The sequence below is a fragment of the Herpailurus yagouaroundi genome, unplaced genomic scaffold (assembly GCF_014898765.1).
Source record: "Herpailurus yagouaroundi ecotype Mexico unplaced genomic scaffold, PumYag 28, whole genome shotgun sequence".
Taxonomy (NCBI): domain Eukaryota; kingdom Metazoa; phylum Chordata; class Mammalia; order Carnivora; family Felidae; genus Herpailurus; species Herpailurus yagouaroundi.
The window spans coordinates 2,328,844-2,352,364 of record NW_024412376.1 but is presented as its reverse complement, the minus strand read 5'-3'; the positions used below and the strand labels follow the sequence as shown (position 1 = coordinate 2,352,364).

The 23,521-nt window shown below is 44.0% G+C and overlaps 1 protein-coding gene across 3 annotated transcripts in view; it reads left to right on the top strand.

Annotated features, from left to right (window-relative positions):
* Positions 1 to 304: 304 nt before the first annotated feature.
* IKBKB (inhibitor of nuclear factor kappa B kinase subunit beta) overlaps positions 305 to 23,521 on the top strand; it is a 75,291-nt gene continuing 52,074 nt past the window's right edge. For 2 of the 3 annotated variants that reach the window (XM_040448304.1, XM_040448225.1), the window contains exons 1-4: positions 305 to 457; positions 1,135 to 1,257; positions 21,159 to 21,253; positions 22,414 to 22,531. In XM_040448304.1, the coding sequence (XP_040304238.1) occupies positions 1,153 to 1,257; positions 21,159 to 21,253; positions 22,414 to 22,531 (318 nt within the window). In that variant the 5' untranslated portion in view covers positions 305 to 457; positions 1,135 to 1,152. Of the gene's footprint in view, positions 458 to 1,134; positions 1,258 to 19,874; positions 20,014 to 21,158; positions 21,254 to 22,413; positions 22,532 to 23,521 lie in introns of those variants that run through there. The other variant, XM_040448375.1, reaches the window with a different exon arrangement.

Sequence of the window (23,521 nt, the reverse complement as noted above, 5' to 3'; positions counted from 1 at the left end):
GAAATCCCCATCTCCCCAGTCCCAGAAACCGCTTCAGGTTAAAGTCACTGTCTAAAAAGGGCGCGGGCGTATTCGGGTTCATCTCAGGGCCGCTTTTATCTCAAGGAGCAATGCCTGTCTAAGTCCGACCGGGGCCGTCTAGAAGCCATATGCTGCCCCCCTTGAATCACCTGGGTCAGGGACCCGGGGTCCAGCCCGATGGCGTGGCCTAGGACCGCGGGCAAGGGGCGTGGCCTAGGCTGGCGCCCCCCGCGGCGCCTTTAAGGGCGGGCCGCGGCCCACGTGCTCTGTGACGTCAGAGCAGGAAGTGTTTGAGGAAGTCGCGCTGGGCTGGGAGGTTTAAGATTCCCGCATTTTAATGTCTTTGGGGAGGTGCCATAGCCCCCGGTTTTTTCACCTCAGCCCCGCCTCCCCCGCCCCGGGGAACGGCTCCCCTGCCCTGCGTCCCTGACGACAGGTGAGTCCCTTGGGCGGCCGCGGGGACCCCCTGGTGCCACCTGCAGACCCTGCGTCTCCTCTGCAACGGCGAGCTGGCACCTCTTCACTTGAGGCTGCTGAAGAAACTTCTGTCGAGTTTAAAAGTCGGGGTTTTCCGGTCGTAGAAGCCTTTCTCTTGTGCGGGTTGGACTTGGGAGGTCCAGAGCAGCCCTGGGCGGGGTGGGTACAGGTGGCCGCTTCGAGGTGGGTGGCTTTGGGAGAGAGCCGTGATTCATTTGGACTGAGTGAAGACAACACGTGACCATGACCATGGGGAAACTCAGCAACAGATTCTGTCCCAGCCACCCTAAACAGAATGCGCGCGGGGCAGGGCGCCCCTTGCTGGAATCCAGGCTGGGATGCCCTTTCGAGGTGGGGGTGGGGGTGGGGGGGCGGAGTATTCTCTCTTTCCAGTGACTTTCCTGCCTGTCTCCTTCTACAACAGCCCAGGTGGGGGGAGGGGGAAAGGTGAGAAAAACAAGTTTGCCACCAAAACCCCGAAATAAGCTAGACAACATGGTTTATTTATAAATGAAAACCAGCTCGTTTTTTTCTTCTCTCATTGAAGGGCAAGGGTATCTCTTACCTTCTCCCTCTCTTTGAGTTACATTTTTTCTTAACTTTAATCTTTTATCCCCCACACCAAATTGCTTACAGAGTTAGCACATCCTCAGTATGAGCTGGTCACCTTCGCTGCCAACCCAGACATGTGGGGCCTGGGAGATGAAAGAACGACTTGGGACAGGGGGATTTGGAAACGTCATTCGATGGCACAATCAGGTAGGGGCTCTGGAGCTGGGAAGAACCAAGGGCGACCAGGGGTAGGAGCTGGGGAAGACAGGCTCCCCTCAAATTGCCTCTCCCCAACACTGTGCTGGGTGGGAGAATGGGGCTCACCTTTGGTTATAGACTTGTTGAGTGAGAAAGGGGAACTGGGAAGGGGCTTCAGGGCTGCTGAGCTGACTCTAAGTGGTCTCCAAGCTTTACTGGCTATGCCCCCGAAATAAATAGTAAACATTTTAAGTTTTCACCTCCAATTATATATATTTTATTTTATTATTATTGTTTTTTAATATTTGTTTTTGAGAGAGAGAGACAGCACCAGTGGGGGAGGGGCAGAGAGAGAGAGAGACAGAATCCCAAGCAGGCTCTGGGCTCTGAGCTGTCAGCACAGAGCTGGAGGTGAGGTTGGAACCCCTGAAGTGGGATGCTTAACCGACTGAGCCACCCAGGCGCCCCTCAATTATATATATTTTAAATTAGGATCTGTGTTGCCATTATACTATCATGTACTGATATGTTGTATACTAATATATTACGTGTTCTAAAACATACAAAAATAGAAAAAAATAGAAAAATTTAAAGGATGAGCATAGTGAAATATACTTAAGTGTTTAAAAATTAATTAGAAAAAATTTTTTAATGTTTTTATTTTATTTTTCAGACACAGGGAGACAGCATGAGTGGGGGAGGGGCAGAGAGAGAGAGGGAGACACAGAATCTGAAACAGGCTCCGGGCTCTGAGCTGTCAGCACAGAGCCCTACGCGGGGCTCGAACCCACGAACCGTGAAATTATGACCTGAGCCGAAGTCAGACGCTTAACTGACTGAGCCACCCAGGCGCCCCTAAAAAATTAATTTAAAAACATTTTAAATATGTATCAATTATAACATCTTCCCAGTATTTGCAGTACTGCACAGCACACAGTATACAGATCCATATGAAAGAATTACCATTAGAGATAGTGGAGGAAAATCCATAATTCAAACAATTTTTATAATTTTGAATTATTTGGACTAATTTCTTAAAAAAAATTTTTTTAAATGTTTTATTTATTTTTGAGACAGAGAGAGACAGAGCATGAGCAGGGGAGGGGCAGAGAGGGAGACACAGAATCCGAAGCAGGCTCCAGGCTCTGAGCTGTCAGCACAGAGCCTGACGCGGGGCTCAAACTCATGAACTGTGAGATCATGACCTGAGCCGAAGTCGGACACCTAACCAACTGAGCCACCCAGGCGCCTGTGGACTAATTTCTTTTTAGATCTGATTCTATCCTTAATCGTTTTTACTCCTTATGTGTCTGAAATTAGTTTCTCATAGAAGTGTTAGTTCTTCCATATTCCTGTTTGCTTATGCTGATGTTACATGTACTAAATAAAGTTCACTACAGGAATTTCTTTAGCCATTTGTCCATTTTATGAGAGTCATTTTATTGAAATTGGATAATATAATCCATAATCTACCTAAGCGGGGCATTTGGAACCTGCAGCATGCCTCCATAGGCCCCTGTCTGTACCATGCGTGATATGTGCGTGACCTCCTGAAAAATTATCTGAGAGTGCTATAAAGTTAATATCAGAAAAACTTAACCAAAGCGTAACCAAAAGCTTAACCAAGTAGCTAAAATTAGCTTCCTGACCCCAAAATCAGACCTCTGAAGTCCTTGAAGGAGGGCACCTGCTTTTTGATCAGGGGCTGCGGAGCACTTTTTTGGATCAAAGGAATGGCAAATTGTGCACCACTTCCCAGGAGCCTGCTGTGGCAGCCAGTGCAGGGGGGTGGGAGTGGGGGTCCTCAAGGCTACTGGCCAGCCATGTCAGAGCATCATTCCAGACAGCCACCCTCCTTTATCAGTAGTTGGAAGACATTCTAAACCCTGCCTGAGTCCTATCAGCTCTGAGTGGATGAAACGGCCCATGGAGGAATGTGGGGGGTCGGAGCTGGAGGGCAGAGTACAGTTCTGTAGGTGGTAATTTCCACATTCAACTAGGAAACCAGAATTCCAGCAAACCCTCTGGCTGAGGAGGCCTTAGAAACACAACTGGCTTGGGGCGCCTGCATGGCTCAGTCTGGTTAAGCATCCAACTTCAGCTCAGGTCATGATCTCATGGTTCACAAGTTTGAGGCCTGCATTGGGCTCTGTGCTGACAGCTCAGAGCCTGGGGCCTGCTTTGGATTCTGTGTCTCCCTCTCCCTCGCTGCCCCTACCCCTCTTGTACTCTTTCTCTCTCAAAAATAAATTTAAAAAAAAGAATCACAACTGGCTCAAATATATTCTGGTCTGAGTATAGCTACGGATTTAACATTATAACAGAAGACTCAGACTGTTCTGTGGCCCACAGATACCTGGGCTGGGCTGCTCTAGACAGGCCAAGGCTTTTGGATTCTTTTGACTACAGCAAGTATCTCGCAGCAGCTGACCTAGAGACGTTTGGTTTCCCTCAAAAGGAGTTCTGTCCAGATGCGCCATGTGTCTGTCATCTCTAGCTCAAAATGGCCTCCATCTGCTCCATGAGTTTGGAAAGCTATTGTCAGTTGGAATTTGTTCCTGGCCTTATAGATATGGGCCTGAAAATGTGTAAATGTGTGTGTATGTGTATGGATTAGTCTTCTAAGATTACTACTTTCAAGTTTCTTCCCCTGTTCAAAAAATTAATTTGTTTTTCATTTTTACTTAATGTTTAATTGAAGTATAGTTGGCATACATTGTTATAATAGTTTTAGGTGTACGACATAGTGATTTGGTGATTCTGTACATTATACAGTGCTCACCATGATAAATATAGTTACCATCTGTCACCAATGTTATCACAGTATTATTGACTATGTATGTGTGTATATATGTGTGTATATATATATATATATATATATACAATGCTGTACTTTTCATCCCCAAGATTTATTGTACAACTGAAAGTTTGTTCACCTATTTCACCCATCCCCCAACTCCTTCCCCTCTGGCACCCACCAGTTTTCTGTGTTTATGAGTCTGTTTCTCCTTTTTTTGTTTATTCGTTTTGTTTAGATTCCACATGAAGTGAAATCGTACGACCTTTCTTTCTTCTAACTTATTTCACTTAGCATAATACCCTTTACATCCATCCACGTTGTCATGAATGGCAAGATTTCATTCTTTTTATGGCTGAGTAATATTCTTTATCCATTCCTCTATTGATGGAAACTTGGGTTGCTTCACTGTGTTGGCTGTTGTAAATAATTCTGCAGTAAACACAGGGGTGCATTTTTAGTGTTTTCAAATTAGTGTTTTGTTTCCTTTGATTAAATACATAGCAGTAAAATTACTGGATCATAATAGTATTTCTATTTTTAAGTTTTTGAGGAACCTTCCTACTGGTTTCCACTGTGGCTGTACCAATTTATATTCCTACCAACAGTGCATGAGGGTTCCCTTTTTCCACATCTTTGTCAGCACCTGTTATTTATTGTCTTTTTGATGTTAGCCATTCTGACAGGTGTAAGATGCTATCTCATTGTGGTTTTGATTTGCATTTCCCTGATGATGAGTGATGTTGAACATCTTTTCATGCTTCTGTGGGTCATCTGTATGTCTTCTTCGGAAAAATGTTTTCACCTGTCTTCTGCCCATTTTTTTTTTAATTTTTTTTTTTCAACGTTTATTTATTTTTGGGACAGAGAGAGACAGAGCATGAACGGGGGAGGGGCAGAGAGAGAGGGAGACACAGAGTCGGAAACAGGCTCCAGGCTCTGAGCCATCAGCCCAGAGCCCGACGCGGGGCTCGAACTCACGAACTGTGAGATCGTGACCTGGCTGAAGTCGGACGCTTAACCGACTGCGCCACCCAGGCTCCCCCCTTCTGCCCATTTTTTAACAGGATTATTAAGCTTTTTCATGTTGACTTGTGTAAGTTCTTTTTACATTTTGGATATTTGCCCCTTATTGAATATATCATTGGCAAATAGCTTCTCCCTAGGTTGCCTTTTCATTTTGTTGATGGTTGTTCTTTTTAAATTTATTTTTATTGTTCTTTGTTTTATAAAAGCCAAAGCCAAACTCCCCAGTCTGCTGTTTGAGGCCTCTTCACAGTCTGGCCTTACCCTGTCTTTGTAGCATCACCTCCTCTTATTGGCTCCCAACAAGATGGTTGGCTGAGCCCTCTCTGGAATAGGCCTCTGTCTCCTGGACAGCTGTACATAATTCTGGCCATTCCTTCAGGATCAGCTCCAGACCACCTCCTCCATAAACTTGCCGCAGATTTATTCATGCAGTGGAAATTAGTTCTTCCATTGAATGCCTTCAGCTCCACTTGGCATGCTTCATACACTGCCTTTTCGTCTGTGTGTAGGAATGTGTCTTGTCAAGGCTCTAAGTTCCTGGTCAGCCAGGGCCCTGTCTCGCTGTGGCTTTCTTTCAGTTCCCCCATAGCAATTTCTTTACATTATACATGTTTGGGGTGCATAAAATAATTCACTTTCTGTAAAGATCTTTTTGGAAAAGGGAAAGAGCCATTGATCAATAATTATAAATGTAAACTCCCGACTCATAGGTGTGACATGGGAGAGGGGCCCAGAGCAGTGATACCTTATACCAGGGGGTGGGATCCGTCAGGAGGTTGGGGTAGGCTTCTTCAAGGAAGTGGCGCTTAAGCAGAGACCTGAGTTATTGGTAGAAGTTAGCTGGGCTGAGAAAGTGGGAGGAGGGACCCAGGCAGAGGGAGCAGCCTATTCAGAACCCCTGTGAAGGGGGCAGATCTAGGCTAGCAGGTGGGACTGAAAGACCAGCATGACCAGAAGGGAGGACAAGGGGAGCCAGGTGCAAGGGAGGCTGGGGTGTAGATGGTGACAGTGAGATGTGCTTTTGTTTTTATCTGAAGGGCACCAGGAAGCTGGTTGGAGGGGGCTCCACTCTGACTGGAAGGGGCCCAGGCAGTGGTGTGCTGGGACATCAGCTCTCTGAGAAAAACGTCCCAGTTCATAGTGTTTACCAGTTTCCACAGGGTAACTACCCCTGCTGTGACTTGTTTCAAGCCACTGACAACTTAATAAGCAGGTCTCACTGAATTCCTTAATATTTAACAATCCGCCCTCAGAAGAGTTGGTCCCAGGACACTACCGGCACTACCCTGTCACGTGGGGACACCAGTTAGGGGGCTTTTGGAGGAGTCCAGGTGAGAGAGTGGACTGGGCTGATGATGGTGGAGATGGAGAGAAGTGGGCAGATCTGAGAGCTGTGTGATGGGTAAAGTTGGCAGGACTTATCGGTGGAATAGCAAGCGAGGGCCGAGGGGGTAGGAGGAGTCCACTCTCACAAATACGTAGTGAGCCTGGCTCCATCCTGGAAGCTCTCCATTACCCTCCTGCATGGATCCTCGGGTGGGGAAATCCTTAAGGCTGCTGTGGGCGCTCAGGAGGCTCTTTAGTTGATGACCATGAATAGTGTGTTCTCTGGTGGCTGCCCCTGTGTTCAGAGCCTCTCGAAGAAAGCCTCTGGGTAGGGTGGTTTTGATATTTAACTCCAGTCTGGTATAGTGATTACACTTTGCAGCCATGTACGTTTCCGCATACTCTGTATACTTTATCTTGTGTATAAAAGAGAGACTTTTTAGTTTATCACAAGAGAAATTGCATAAAAGAGTCTGTTGGTATCCCTAGTCACAGATGTGATGCCTAATACTCGGACCCATCATTTATCGAGAACTTACCCTGTGGCAGCATTGGGCTAGGCATTTTACCTGCTTTATCTCCTGTCCACACAATAGCCCTAAAGGTAGAACTGTTGCTTTTTTTTTCTAAAGTTTATTTATTTAAGTAATCTCTACATACAACGTGGGTCTTGAATTCATGACCCCGAGATCAAGAGTTGCATGCTCCTGTGACTGAGCCAGGAGGTGCCCCAAGAACTGTTGTCTTTATTCCTGTTTATTACTGAGAAAATTGAAGCACAAAGAGGTTAGGTCATTCACCTAAAGAGCCTAAGCTAGTAAGTGAAGGAGCTGAATCTGAACCTACATCTATTCAGTTCCCAGCCTCCTGCCTTCTCCACTGTGGCTTGTGGTGTTGCCATGGTGGGTGATCCAAGCCTAGGGACATTGTCAGTTCTCTACAATCAGTCTAAACCATTTTGAAATACTACAGGAAAAAACCCTCCTTTGGAGGACAACATGCATAAAACTTTCTTGTTTAACAGAGAACTCTAAGATGAATTACTTCTTAGTGAGGAAGGGCAGTATATCAAATATTCCTACCCTTGTTTCCCTGAGTTTTTGGATTTTGTCACCAAGCATGGGCGTTGGCAGTCCTTGCTGTGTCTATACTCCTTGAGCCTCAGCTCGAGGGTCAGCACAAACCATTTATCAGTAGTCTAGAGAGGCTGATATTTTCAATAAGACCTTTGTTAAATACAGAGGAAGAAGAAAAAGAGATGACTGGAATGACCTGAGCCTGTAGCACTTATGGGACTAAAGGGGAAAAGCCACATGACTCCCAGTCACACATACCTGGGTTCCAGTCCTGGCTCTGTTACTTGCTGGCTTCATGACTTTGGGCCACAACTTCCCCCCATGGATTTTTGAGGATGCTAAGATATTGAGCTCCTTGGCTCTCAGTGTGTCTGGGCATGAAATAGGGCAGCTGCTTTCTGGAAGCATCTGGGAATGTCCCAGGGTGCCTTGTAAATATATTATCTGTGCACGTTGCTGGGAAAGAGACTGGGAAGTGCTACCTGGGGTCCCAAAGGATGCCTGTGAAGATGACATGAGGTAATATACGCACTGGCTGTTGTAAAGATATAAAAGGTAAGGTGTTATTACCACGTTTATGAAGTAGTACTGCCTTTTACTTGTCTCCTCACTGGACAAGATTAAACTCACTTCAGCTTATGTGTGTGTTTTTGTTTTTTTAAGTTTATTTTTGAGAGAGAGACAGAGCGTGGTGGAGGGGCACAGAGAAAGGACAGAGGATTGGAAGTGGGCTCCGCACTGACAGTAGGCAGCCCAACTCAGGGCTCAAACCCACAAACAGCGAGATCATTACCCTAGCTGAAGTTGGATGCTCAACCACCTGAGCCACCCAGGTGCCCCTATGTGTGTGTATTGAAGTCTTAAAGACTTCAGTGAGTTCACTAAGAATTTATGGAGCAGTGACCTAAGCTCCATCAGGGGAAAAAAGAAATGACCTTGTCTTCAGTGTGCTTATGCTCTTATGGAGGAGGTAAAGTGAATACTTAGCAATATACTAAAGGAGTCTAAATATAAGCACCAAGTTGTGTAGAAAAAGTGGCTGCTATTTATTGAGAGTGTCCTGTGCCAGCTGTGCTGGATGCTTTATCCATATTATCTCTTGCATGCTCAGGGAAGAGGGAAGGCTTCTTGAGGAAATGGAACTTGAGCAGAATCTTGAAGGAGATAGACTGGAATAGTCTGAAAAGAAGACAGATCAAATAGGTCGAGTAACATCTACATGGGACCAGAGAAAAGAAATCATGCTACTTAATTGACTTAAGGCTCAGTCTGTATCAGACACTCCATCTTGTTTTGACTGAGGGATAGAGTCCTCTTCTTATGGACAAAGACCTAGAAGCTTAAGTAATGGACTCATTGTCACACATTTACCAGGTGAAGGATGAGGGAATTACACCTTGACTTGTCTCACCCCTCAAGCCCCTGTGGGTGAGTTTGGAGGCCACTATGTCTGTTGGGTGTTTACACCAAAGGGAATTGGTTGAACTCAGAACCTTCTCAGCATAGGTGGGTCAGCATGGTTGAGTCAGGGCTGAAGCTGCAGCCAGACCTTTTAACTCTCAGGCCTGGGTTCTGTCCCTAGGATCTCTCTAGGCCTAGCTTTGTACTTTCTTTCTGAAGCATTCATCTTGGAGGGCAGGGCCTGAGAAGGAATGAGTTGGTTATTACTGATTACCCCCTCTTACCACAATGGCCGGTTGGATGGTTGCCATGGTAACAAGAGGCACCTTTCTGAGTTAAGGGTTTGAATGTACCCTTTGGCTTCCTGTGAGTTCCCCTAGTCATGAGAAAAAGGCTAACTTTGGGAAGCTGGGCCAACTCCTGTATAGACTGGCCTTCAGCTCACTTGTACTGTCACACCTTTTGGTATCTCTGAGCCATCTGAGGAAGTGCTTTCCTCCCCTTCACTTCATCCTACACCCCATTCTGCCACATTTTATGTTTCCATGTGCACAAGATTCACAGACTTGAGGGACCTTCATGATAAACTGCATTCAACATGGGTAACACTGTTGACACCTTTCTCCATTTTCTCAAAATACGAATCAATTTTAAATTTTTCCCTGAGGAATCCATTTACCAGAAGGTGGATGCTGACATGGTTTGGGCCAAGTCTAGTTTTCCACAGGACTGAGCTAAGACTCTAGAAAGCTCCAACCCAAATAAAGATAGTCATCCACTGCTCGTTGAGTTCCATTGCTAGTGAAGAACAAGCTTCCCAGGGTTTCAAAAATAGTATTTTTAGTCTGTTTCTAAACTGTTGAGTTGAATTTTGCTTTCTAGAACAGGTATGTTCTTAGCAACAGAAAGTCAGTCTGTTTTTTTGTATCAAATGAAGTATAACGTGTAGAAAACTGGAATGTTTTAGAATACTGCTTAGAGGGCCACTGTGTAAGAAAGTTTAAGTGTGTCTGTGTCTGTATGGGACATTCCCAAGCCTAGGAATTTAGGATTTCCCCTGCCACCATAGGACTAAACTGAGCTGTCCACAAATAGAAACTGCATTCTGCTCTCTATGCCCAATTATTCCACAATGTGTTCAGTATTCGTATTGCTAAGTTCACTGTCTAGTTTGAATTAGGATGTTGAGGCCAATGTCAAATCAAATCTTCAATCTTTAATATCAGTCTTCAATATCAAAATCTATTTCTGGACTCTGGGTCGGGCCAGGTGACAGTTGTGTGTTAGTTCCAATGTTTGTGTTGAACAGAAGACTGCAGTTATGTACAATTATCCAATGTATAGATAGGTTACCTGAAATGTTTTCTAAATCACTTAATAAATCTGCCTTTGGGGTTTGATGTATTTATCAGCTTTATGAAGGAAGCATACTGTTTGTGGTAGGCAGAATAACCCCTCCCGAAGATGTCTGTATCCTAATCCCCTGGACCTGTGAATATGGTAAGTTACCAGGGCAAAGGGGAATTAAGGTTGCTGATGGGCTGACGTGATATGGGAAAATTATCCTGGATTATTTAGGTCATCCCAGTGTAATCACAGGGGGTTAAAAGTGGAAGAGAGAGGCAGGAGAGTCAGTGGCAAAGTGATGCAATGTGACAGAGTCAACTGGTCCTTGCTGGCTTTGAGGATGGAGGGAGGGGCCAGGAGCCAAGGAATGCAGGCAACTTCTAGAAGCTAGAAAGGTCAAGGAAATTTATTCTCCCCTAAAGCTTCCAGAAAAGAGCACAACCCTGATGACATCTTGATTTCAGCCCAGTGAGATGTGTGCCAGACTTGTGACCTCCAGAAGTGTAAGGAAATAAATCTATGTTGTTTTAAGCTGCTAAGTCCATGGCATTTTGTTGATAGTAGCAGTAAAAAAACTAAGTTCGTGGCAATTTGTTAATAGTAGCGCCTGGGTGGCTCAGTCAGTTAAGTGTCCAACTTCGGCTCAGGTCATGATCTCATAGTTTGTGAGTTTGAGCCCTGCATCGGGCTCTGTGTGTCGGATTCTGTGTCTCCCTCTCTCTCTGCCCCTCCCCTACTCACACTCTGTCTCTGTCTCTCAAAAATAAATAAACATTAAAAATTTTTTTTTAAAAACTAACATGTTGCTCTATATGTTGAAGTTAATATAGGTGCAGATCTTTAAATATCTTGAATTATTTATTATTTATTTTTAACATAATTTATTATCAAATTGGCTAATATACAGTATGTAAAGTGTGTTCTTGGTTTTTGGGGTAGATTGCCATGGTTCATTGCTTACATACAACACCCAGTGCTCATCCCAACAAGTGCCCTCCTCAATGCCCATCATCCATTTTCCCTCCCCACCCCTGCCATCCATTCTCAGTTTGTTCTCTGTATTTAAGAGTCTCTTATGGTTTGCCTCCCTCTGTTTGTAACTATTTTTTCCCCTTCCCTTCCCCCATGGTCTTCTGTTAAGTTTCTCAAGATCCACATATGAGTGAAAACATGTGATATCTGCCCTTCTCTAACTGACTTATTTCACTCAGCATAATATCTTCCATTTCCATCCATGTTGCTGCAAATGGCATGATTTCATTCTTTCTCATTGCCACGTAGTATTCCATTGTATACATAAACCACATCTTCTTTATCCATTCATCAGTTGATGGACACTTAGGCTCTTTCCATAATTTGGCTATTGTTGAAAACGCTGCTATAAACATTGGGGTACATGTATCCTTATGAATCAGCACTCCTGTATCCCTTGGGTGAATTGCTAGCAGTGTTATTGCTGGGTCATAGGGTAGATATATTTTTAATTTTTTGAGGAACCTCCACACTGTTTTCCAGAGCGGTTGCACAAGTTTGCATTCCCACCAACAGTGCAAGAGGGTTCCCATTTTTCCACACCCTCACCAGCATCTGTTGTTTCCTGAGTTGTTCATTTTAGCCACTCTGACTGGTGTGAGGTGGTATCTCAGCGTGGTTTTGATTTGTATTTTCCTGATGATGAGTGACATTGAGTATCTATTCATGTGTCTGTTGGCCATCTGGATGTCTTCTTTGGAGAAGTGTCTATTCATGTCTTCTGCCCATTTCTTCACTGGATTGTTTGTTTTTTGTGTGTTGAGTTTGATAAGTTCTTTGTAGATTTTGGATACTAACCCTTTATCTGATATGTCATTTGCAAATAAATGTCTTTTCCCATTCCATCGGTTGCCTTTTAGTTTTGCTGATTGTTCCCTTTGCAGTGCAGAAACTTTTTATATTGATGAGGTCCCAATAGTTCATTTTTGCTTTTAATTCTCTTGCCTTTGGAGATGTGTTGAGCAAGAAATTCCTGTGACTGAGGTCAAAGAGGTTGTTGCCTGATTTCTCCTCTAGGGTTTTGATGGTTTCCTGTCTCACATTTAGGTTTTTCATCCGTTTTGAGTTTATTTTTGTGTATGGTGTAAGAAACTGGTCTAGTTTCATTCTTCTGCATGTTGCTGTCCAGTTCTTCTAGCACCATTTGCTAAAGAGACTGTCTTTTTTCCATTGGATACTCTTTCCTGCTTTGTCAAAAATTAGTTGGCCATACATTTGTAGGTTCAATTCTGGGTTCTCTATTCTATTCCATTGGTCTATGTGTCTGTTTTTGTGCCAGTACCATACTGTCTTGATGATTACAGCTTTGTTGTAGAGGCTAAAGTCTGGGATTGTGATGCCTACAGCTTTGGTTTTCTTCAATATTACTTTAGCTATTCGGGGTCTTTTGTGGTTCCATAGAAATTTTAGGTTTGTTCTAGCTTTGAGAAGAGTGCTGGTGCAATTTTGATTGGGATTGCATTGAATGTGTAGATTGCTTTGAGTAGTATTGACATTTTAACAATATTTATTCTTCCAATCCATTAGCATGGAATGTTTTTCCATTTCTTTGTGTCTTCTTCAATTTCCTTCATAAATTTTCCATTGTTTTCAGCATACAGATTTTTTACATATTTGGTTAGGTTTATTCCTAGGTATTTTATGGTTCCTTGGTGCAGTTGTAAATGGGATCAATTTATTTCTCTTTCTGTTGCTTCATTATTGGTGTATAAAAATGCAACTGATTTCTGTACATTGATTTTGTACCCTGTGACTTTGCTGAATTCACATATCAGTTCTAGTGGTCTTTTGGTGGAGTCTTTTGGGTTTTTCATGTAGAGTATCATGTCATCTGCGAAAAGTGAAAGTTTGATTTCTTCTTTGCCAATTTTGATGTCTTTTATTTCATTTGTTGTCTGACTGCTGAGTCTAGGACTTCCAACACTATGTTAAACAACAGTGGTGAAACTGGACATCCCTGTCGTGTTCCTGATCTCAGGGGGAAATCTCTCAGTTTTTCCCCATTGAGGATGATATTAGCTGTGAGCTTTTCATGTATGGGTTTTATGATATTTAAGTATGTTCCTTCTATCCTGACTTTCTTGAGGGTTTTTATTAAAAAAGAATGTTGTATTTTGTTAAATGTGTTTTCTTCATCCTTCATGACAGGATCATATGGTTCTTATTCTTTCTTGTATTAATGTGATGTATCACATTGATTGATTTGTGAATATTGCCCTGCAGCCCAGAAATGGATCCCACTTGATCATGGTGGATAATTCTTTTTATATGCTGTTGAATTTTATTTGCTAATATCTTGTTGAGAACTTTTACATCCATATTCATCAGGGATATTGGCCTATAGTCCTCCTTTTTTGTGGGGTCTCTGTCTGGTTTGGGAATCAAGGTAATGCTGGCTTCATATAATGAGTCTGGAAGTTTTCTTTCCATTTCTATTTTTTGGAACAGCTTGAGAAAGACAGGTATTAACTCTGTAAATGTCTGGTAGAATTCCCCTGGGAAGCCATCTGACCCAGAACTCTTATTTGTTGGGAGATTTTTGATAACTGATTCCATTTCTTCACTAGTTACGGGTCTGTTCAAATTTTCTATTTCTTCCTGTTTGACTTTTGGTAGTGTGTGGGTGTCTGGGAATTTGTCCATTTCTTTCAGGTTGTCCAGTTTGTTGGCATATAACTTTTCATAGTATTCTCTGATAATTGCTTGTATTTCTGAGGGATTGGTTGTAATAAATCCATTTTCATTCATGATTTTATCTATTTGGGTCCTCTCTTCTTTTTGAGAAGTCTGGCTAGGGGTTTATCAATTTTGTTTATTTTTTCAAAAAACCAACTTTTAGTTTCATTAATCTGTTCTATTGGGTTTGGGGGTTTTTTGGGGTTGTTTTTTTTTTTTGTTTTTTTTTTTTTGTATTTTATATTGTTTATTTCTGCTCTGATCTTTATTATTTCTCTTCTTCTGCTGGCTTTGGGGTTTCTTTGTTGTTCTGCTTCTTAGCTCCTTTAGGTGTGCTATTAGATTTTGTATTTGGGATTTTTTGTTTGTTTCTTGAGATAGTCCTGGATAGGCCTGGATTGCAATATATATTCCTCTTAGGACTGCCTTTGTTGCATCCCAAAGGGTTTGGACTGTTGTGTTTTCATTTTCATTTGTTTCCATATATTTTTTAATTTCTTCTTTAATTGCCTGGTTGACCCATTTGTTCTTTAGTAAGATGTTCTTTACCCTCCATGTATTGGGAGGTTTTCCAAACTTTTTCCTTTGGTTGATTTCAGGTTTCATAGCATTGTGATCTGAAAGTGTGCATGGTATGATCTCAATTCTTTTATATTTATTGAGGGCTGTTTTGTGACCCAGTATGTATGTGATCTATCTTGGAGAATGTTCCATGTGCACTCGAGAAGAATGTGTATTCTGCTGCTTTGAGATGCAAAGTTCTAAATATATCTGTCAAGTCCATCTGGTCCAGTGTATCATTCAGGGCCATTGTTTCTTTATTTACTTTCTGTCTAGATGATCTGTCCTTTGTTGTACATGGAGTATTAAATTTTCCTGCAATTACCACATTCTTACCAATAAGATTGCTTATGTTTGTGATTGTTTTATATATTTTGGTGCTTCCAAATATGGTGTATAAACATTTATAATTGTTAGCTTTTCTTGATGGATAGACCCTGTAATTATGATATAATGTCCTTCTTCATCTCTTGTTTAAAATCTTTAGTTTAAAATCTAGTTTGTCTGATATAAGTATGGCTATTCCACCTTTCTTTTGACTTCCAGTAGCATGATAGTTGGTTCTCCATCCCCTCACTTTCAATCTGAAGGTGTCCTCTGGTCTAAAATGGGTCTCTTGTAGACAGCAAATAGATGGGTCTTGGTTTTGTTTTGTTTTGTTTTTTAATCTATTCTGATACCCTCTGTCTTTTGATTAGAGCATCTAGTCCATTTACATTCAGTGTTATTATTGAAAGATATGGATTAAGAGTCATTGTGTTATCTGTAGGTTTTATGCTTGTAGTGATGTCCCTGGTCCTTTGTGATCTTTGCAACATTCCATTCATAGAGTCCCCCTTAGGATCTCTTGTAGGGCTGATTTAGTGGTGATGAATTCCTTCAATTTTTGTTTGTCTGGGAAACCTTCATCCTTCCTTCTATTCTCAATGACAGGCTTGCTGGATAAAGGATTCTTGGCTGCATGTTTTTCCTATTCAGCACATTGAAAATTTCCTGCCTCTCCTGGCCTGTCAATTTTCAGTAGATAGGTCTGCTACTCCCCTTATGTGTCTACCCTTGTAGGTTAAGGTCTGTTTATCCCTAGCTACTTTCAGAATTCTCTCTTTCTCTTTGTATTTTGTCAGTTTCACCATGATATGTCATGTAGAAGATCAATTCAGTTACGTTTGAAGAGAGTTCTCTGTGCCTCCTGGATATCAATGTCTGTTTCCTTCCCCAAATTGGGGGAGTTCTCATCTATGATTTGTTCAAGTACACCTTCGTCCCTTTTCTCTCACTTCTTCTGGCACTCCCATGATATGGATATTGTTCCATTTCATTGAATCACTCAGTTCTCTAATTCTCTCTTTGTGGTCCAGAATTTTTTATCTCTCTTTTTCTCAGCCTCATCTTTTTACATAATTTTATCTTCTATTACACTTAATCTCCCCTCTGCCTCTTCAGTCCTCACTGTCACCACCTCTAGTTTATTTTGCACCTCATTTATAGCATTTTCAAATTCATCATGACTATTTTTTAGTTCCTCGATCTCTGCAGCAATAGATTTTTGCTGTCTTCTATGCTTTTTTCAAGCCCAGCGATTAATCTTATGACTATTATTCTAAATTCTTGTTCAGTTGTATTGTTTATATCTTTTGTGATCAGTTCTTTAGCTGTCATTTCTTCCTGGAATTTCTTTTGAGGAGAATTCTTCCATTTCGTCATTTTGACTAGTTTTCTGTCCCTTATAAGTTTTTTTTTTTTAATTTTTTTTTCTAATTTTTTTTTCAACGTTTATTTATTTTTGGGACAGAGAGAGAGCATGAACGGGGGAGGGGCAGAGAGAGAGGGAGACACAGAATCGGAAACAGGCTCCAGGCTCTGAGCCATCAGCCCAGAGCCTGACGCGGGGTTCGAACTCACGGACCGCGAGATCGTGACCTGGCTGAAGTCGGACGCTTAACCGACTGCGCCACCCAGGCGCCCCGTGTCCCTTATAAGTTTTAAAAGCTTGTTATGTGTCCTGCACCTGTGAGCACTACTTTATTAAAGAGGGGTCATACACTGTCCAGGGCCTGGCCCTTCAGGAGGTGTTTTTTGGAAAGTGTTACTTGCCCTCTGTTGTTGTGACTTTGGTTACTTTATCACCCTACTTGTAGTGATGTTTTGGATCCTCCACCAGGTGTGCTTTGATTTGTTCATTGAAGTAGCCCTGGAAAGGAAAACAAATAAACAAAAACAAGCAAACACACAAACAAACAAAAACACAGAAACACCAGCTACAAGTAAACAGCCGGGTGGAGGTGTTGCTGATGAAAGAGGTCTTATTCTATACAAAGAGAGAAATGACAGGGGCAGGGGAAAAAGAAAATAAAATAAAAATTGACCAGACAGAAACTATACGGCTTAATCCAGAGTGAGAGAAAGGAAAATAAAGAAGGAGGTGTAGAACATGTATCAAGAGAATGGATTAAGTATGTCTGCTTAAACAAACCAACAACCAAAGTAACCAGACTAGAGGAGGGAAGAGATAGGAAGGAGAAAAGGAAAGAAGAATATATATAATAAGAATTGTGCAAGAATTAAACTAGGCAATGCAACAGCGCTGGCCTGGAGGAGGGGTCCATCTGGTTCCACAGCATCTATCTCCAGTAGATACGCAGTTACCCATTGTGGAGGGGTGTGGTTTGGTGTAGGTGAATCCTGCCTCCACTGCCGTCCCGCTGTCCAATCCCTGAAGCCCTGCCTTGGTGGTGGTGGTGGAGAGAAAAATGGGATACCCCAATGTCTCCTACCCGGACTTGGTATCCCAAAGCACTCTGTTCGAGCCGTCCTCACCGTGCCAGGGGTGCAAACGAGGCAGTTTGTCCTGCTCCACCGACCTCCATGACTCCCTGGCTCCCAGCTGGGACTTAAACCCCAATGTCTTTAAGGTTCCCATTCCATCCACCCCAGTTTTGGGGAAGTGCTGCTCCTTTGAGCGGATATATACTTCCCACAGCACTCTAGGGAGGGGATTGCTTTCTCCCACTGCGGACTGCACTCTGAACTAGTTACCAAGCCTGGGGCTGGCTCCCCTCCTCCCCTAGGTGCACGAACAGGGCAGCCCATCCCATCCAGTGAAAGCCCTGCAGTTAGGGCTCTCTCTGTCCCGGTCCATGGTTTTCTCTTGTCCAGATATAGTCCTATGCTTCCCCAGCCTTTCTTTTCCCTTTGTCTCTCTGCAGGAGGAGATCCCTCTCCTCTGTTCATTTTATCTCTCCCAGTTCACAATCACGCACGTATGGCCCGGTAGGTTGTCCCGGTGGGTCCCTGGAAGCGTCTCTGTCACTTCACCACCCGGACTCTTGAAGTTCAAAGTCCTTTGGCCTCAACACTGCTTTTTTTGACAGGCAAGGGAACTTCGGATCCCCCTACTTCTCCACCATGTTGGCCCCTTCCCTTAAATATCTTGATTTAAACTCTGAGTCATTCTGTGGTAACAAACCATGAATTGCAAATCTTCTACTAAACTGTTACTTATCAGACTGTCCATCAAAACATTACATGCTAAATGGACTCCCTCAGCATTATTCCCTTGTTTTACATTTGGCCCATCATTTGTAGAACTGTGGTGCATTCCACTCTCAGTTTCCATGGGGATCCCACGTCACCAGAATCAAGCATCTCTAATGGCATGTCAGCACTTCTGTTGATGAAGTTACTGTAGAACTGGGCAAAAATGTTTGAGTCTCCATGCTAAGGGGAAGTGACACTTGAAAATAAATTAAAATCAGTTTGAGAACAGACAGAGAAACCGGGAAGTTCATGATGTAGAGAGTATAACATTTTGTGAGATTAATACAGTCTGTACATTGATTGAAGAAATGGAATTTTCACATGTTCCCTAACTAATGAAAAGTATTAGATGGATTTCTACCCAAGTGCACTTGTACAACTGTACTAATTTGTTCAGTAACAATAGGATTTACGAGTTTTCAAAGAGGTGAGCTCTTCTTCAGAGAACCTCGGGATCTAGACCAAAGATCAGGGTCTAATAGCAACGTGTGAATAATACGGCAGAATCTGGTTATCCATGTCTGCTACCATGGGCGGCACCAAGGAGTGTTTGTTGTTGCAAAGTGAAAGAAGCCATCACAAAAGACTACGTATTGTGTGATACCATTTATATGAAATGTTCAGAGCAAGCAAATCTATAGAGATAAAAGGTAGATTCGTGGTTGTACTTGCTCAAAGGGCTGGGGGAAAATGGAGAGTGACTGCTCATGGGTATAAGATTTCCTTGGGGGATGAAATTGATTGTGGTTTTAGTTGTACTACTCTGACCATACCACAAACTGTTACACTGCATACTTTAAATGGATGAATTGTGTGGTATGTCAATTATATTTCAATAGCGCTGTTAAAAAAAAAAAAAAAAAAAACTAGGCAGGTGAGGTAACTGCACAACACACAGCTTAACCACAGCAGTAGTGGCATTTGACAGAAGCAACTTCAGAGAGTATTGTGGAGGTGTTGTAGTCAGAAGACGCTTCAACCTTATTTCTGAATCCCTTTTAGGGATTAATCTAATGATCAGTGATTCAGTGGTTTGGTTAAACAATTTCTGCTCATGTTTGGAGACTTCCATTTTTCGTTTTCTTACTGGGTGGGCCTGTGTTCCCACCAGGGTCATTGCCAGTTTGGTAAATGTGTGGCCACGATGCAGTTCTGCTGCCCTAAGGACAGCCACGTGCACACCAGGAGATCTTGCTACAGTTTTCCATGTGTCTTAAGTCCCATTCAGTGTCATATGAATCGCTGCACTTACAAGAATTATGGTTCTTTTCAATATGCATTTTCATAAAATGGCAAAACTGACAAAATGGACTGTCAGGGCCTCTAGAATATCCTTCAGTTGGGCAAATAGTAGAATTTTGCTACCGTTCTAAAATCTTTCTTGTTGAGGGATTTCCTGTAGCCATCATGCAGGCTGTGGCTCTCCCCCAGTACTTAAGGCTGTTGGGGAGGTTCTCCCTGCAGGTACACAGAACACACAGGATACTGGTGTAAGTCAGCTTGCTCACTGACATCGGGACCAGCTTTCAGGCTGGTGCCACCAAAGGCATAGCCAGAGGCACCTGCTGTCCCTCAGCTATCCTGGAGGCCTCCATATCAGCCTGAGGAGGTGACAGCAGTATAGTGGTGACCCCCCTGTGGTGGTGAGAGCACCTGAGGCCAGAGCCGCTGTCCCTGCTGCTGTCAGCCGCTTAGCCTCCCCTTTCAGGTTGTCCCCTGGGGCTCCTTGGTGCTGCCTAGAGCACCAAGGAAAAGGAATGAGTTAATCCTCAGGACTCCAGCAGTCAGTTAATTATTCAAAAACATTTTATTGATTGCCTTCTTTTCCATTCACAACCCCCCAGCTGAGGGCATTGTCCTAGTTCCCTGGAAGAGGTTAAAGTGCATGAAGATGGAGAAGCCTATAAATAACCCTATGACTCTACAGAAAATAAGTCTTTGGTTGGTATGTGCAGTGAAGGAATTGCGTGTTTGGAAAGCCGGGTAAGAGCCCCTTGAGGTGGGCTTGTATCGTGCCTGGGCACCCACATGAGCAAGAACATAGACTAGAAAAGCACAGAGTTGGATAGGTGGTCTAATCCAGCTACAGTGTCAGATGCCTCTGGTGGAGCACTCTTGGGAGAGTGGCTGGGAAGGGCAGGGTAGAGCCAAGGTTCAGAGGATTTTAAATGCCAGGAGCACTTATAAGAGACACAGGTCTGCTCCTCGTGTTATTGAACACCTACTAAGGGCTGGGCACTGCTAGGTGCTCAGCTTCATGATAGCCCTGAAAGGTGGATATATGTATTGTCATTTTACAGATGAAGAAACTGAGTCAGACCAGGTACTCTGCCCAAGGTCACAGAGTTAGTAAATGCTGAATTGAATCATCCTGCGTTCCAGCTACTATGCTAGGCTTGCCTTTTCTCTGGAGAGACAAGACTTTTTTATTTTTTAATTTTTTTTAATGTTTATTTTATTTTTGAGAGAGAGAGATAGAGACAGAGCTCAAGCAAGGGAGGGGCAGAGAGAGAGGGAGACACAGAATCCAAAGCAGGCTCCAGGCTCTGAACTGTCAGCACAGAGCCCGATGTGGGGGCTTGAACTCACAAACCATGAGATCATGACCTGAGCCAAAGTTGGCGCTTAACCCGCTGAACCACCTAGGCACCCCTGGAGACACAAAAGTCTTGCATGAAATAGGACGGCAGTGTGGCATTAACTGTTAGGTTGAATCATGTGGAAATGCCATTTGTGTAGGTCAAAATGGTCAATACTAGCAATTTCATATGGTTCCATCTAGCATTTGGGGCTCAGAGGAGTGAGAAAGAAATCTCTTCGGCAGGAATGGCCAGCAGAGGTTTCATGGAGGAGTTGGGAACCAAACAAGGCCTTGGTTTAGACTCTGGATGGGTAGAAATGAGAGAGAAACATGGGAGAGGTGGAAGTATGGAGGCCAGCCTAACAGGCTGGCAAGTGACTTGGGGACATCTATCAGTGGGTACTCAAAGTGGGCCTTGGGATCCCAGAGGTGATGTGATCCGTGCTTTGGGCCCTAAGGAGACAAATTTAGATTTGACTCATGGCTTTGTGGGTGAGCTTGGATGTTAGTGCTGCTAATCTTGTCCCTGTGCACATTCTCTCTGCAGGAAACAGGTGAGCAGATTGCTATCAAGCAGTGCCGGCAGGAGCTCAGCCCCCGGAATCGAGAGCGGTGGTGCCTGGAGATCCAGATCATGAGAAGGTGAGGGCCTAGTGCACCAAGCCAAGGTAGGGCCATCATTGTAGGGGGACCAAGAGACTGCAGGAGCTGAGGAGCCCTGGGGCATTGAAGTGACATCTGGAGAGAGCCCTCTGGAGCAACAGCTGCACCTGCTGCCTCTGGAATAGAGTCATAAATCTCAGTCCCTCAGTTAGGATAACAGATGACTTCTAGAGGAGTGGCTGCTAGGTGCTTTTAGTCAGTTGTTTCTTCTTTAATTTTTTTTTTTTTTTTTAATATTCAGTTTTGAGAGAGCCCAAGCAGGGGAGGGGCAGAGAGAGAGGGAGGGAGGGAGACAGACAGAGAATGAGAAGCACACTCCAGGTTCTGAGCTGTCAGTGCAGAGCCTGATGTGGGGCTCGAACTCACAAACTGCAAGATCATGACCTGAGCTGAGTTGGACGCTTATCTGATTGAGCCACCCAGGCGCCCCTGGTCAGTTTTATTTGTTATATTAAATAATTTAAAATAGCAGTTACAGTGAATTTTCCTTTGTCAGCAAAGATGCTTTTTCCCCCTTATATTTCCAATTCCAAGATGGTGTGTGACTCTCCACCGTTGTAAAACAATCACCAATACTTCTTCCTCTAGTGTGGAGACAGGGGCTGTCTGTCAGTCCCGGGATGATTGCTGTCCTCCCAGGTAGTGAGGGGTTTAGGTAAGCATTGAGGTATACTCGCAACCCAGTCATTTTGCAAGACCTCAAACAGGTGCTCCCTCCATGAACCTCTTAAAAAGGGGAGGCATCACCTTGTTTACACACACACACACACACACACACACACACACCCCATCCCCACTGGAATGGCATGAGATTGGAAGTCCCTCTACCTTCTCTGCTTTTAGAAGCAGTTTTGAAGTACAGTGAGAACTTGATATGGGGCACTCTAAAGAAAATTCAGTTGCACATGTTGCACTCACAGTCCTTGCGCTCGTGGTGCTGAAAGTAGAGCTGGGTAGTTGCTAACTGACCGGGCACCAAGGTGAATAGCCAGTTCCTGACCTCTATCCTCCTGCTAATTCCTGAGGGCCCTCAGCCAGTCCAGGCCTTTGTTGTAAAGCTTTGCTGATACATGGGCAGAGCGGGGAATGGGTTTGAGCCCGAAGTCTGGGTGTCTCCCTCACTGGTTTCTCCTTCCTAGGCTGAACCACCCCAATGTGGTAGCTGCCCGGGATGTCCCCGAGGGGATGCAGAACTTGGCTCCCAATGACTTGCCTCTGCTGGCCATGGAGTACTGCCAAGGAGGAGATCTCCGAAAGGTGAGACTTCAGGGTGGCGGGACACAGCCTGTCTGGGCAGGAAGTGGTGGAGAGGCCTTTCACCCCTTTTATCACCAGGAAGCTCAGGCAGCCACGGTGACTCTGGCTTGCTTTCCCTTCTCAGATCCCCCTCATCCATGCTCAGGGTGGGGTGACAAGCGTGTGATGTGAATCAAGAGACTGAATCAGAAGCTCTTACGAGAAAGGCAGGGAAGGGCTTGCTGTATGTCCTGCACAGTGATTACTAAAATGACAAGGAAAAGATCACCAGGTTTTGAGGATGGGGAAGGACTGGACAAGTTCCAAAACAAACTTTTCTTCCCTAGGCATGTCAGAGCCACTGCAGTCCTTTAGTGTCAGTGTCACCACTGTCCTTATTAGGAGGGATTTTCTCCTACTGATGTGGTGCACTGCACACGGGGTCACAGAGTAGAACAGGAAGGGGCTGGCTTAGTAATCAGGGGACTGGGATGAAACCCCAGAGCCACCACTGACTCATCTTCTGGGCATTTGTCCCTCTAGCACATTAACTTCTCTTTGCTGGGACGTACACTTCAGGGTGCCTGACCGCATCCCCTTGTCTCAGGGACGGTCGTGTCTGCCCACCGCCCCAGCATTGTCTGAAACACCACCTGCTTTTATATGTTGCCTCGTTTGATTTTCAACAGCCCTGTGATGTTGGTAAAACTATGATTCCCATGTGAAGGATGGATGTCATGGCCCAGAATGTTGAGGCCGATGACCAGGCCTCACATGGCTGCAGTGGCAGAGCTTCTTTGGTCACAGTCTGCGGGAGCCCCACTGTGGGCCACCTCTCCATCTGTGAAACCAAATGATGCTACATAGTATGAGGAAAAATAAAAGCTCTGGACAACAGAGTTGTTTTTGTGCAAAAAAAGAGATCGCTCTGTTAGTGTACTTCTCCCCTAACTTTTCACTCTAGAAGAAGGGCCATTATATTGTAACAGGTTGCGGGGGGGGGGGGGCGGG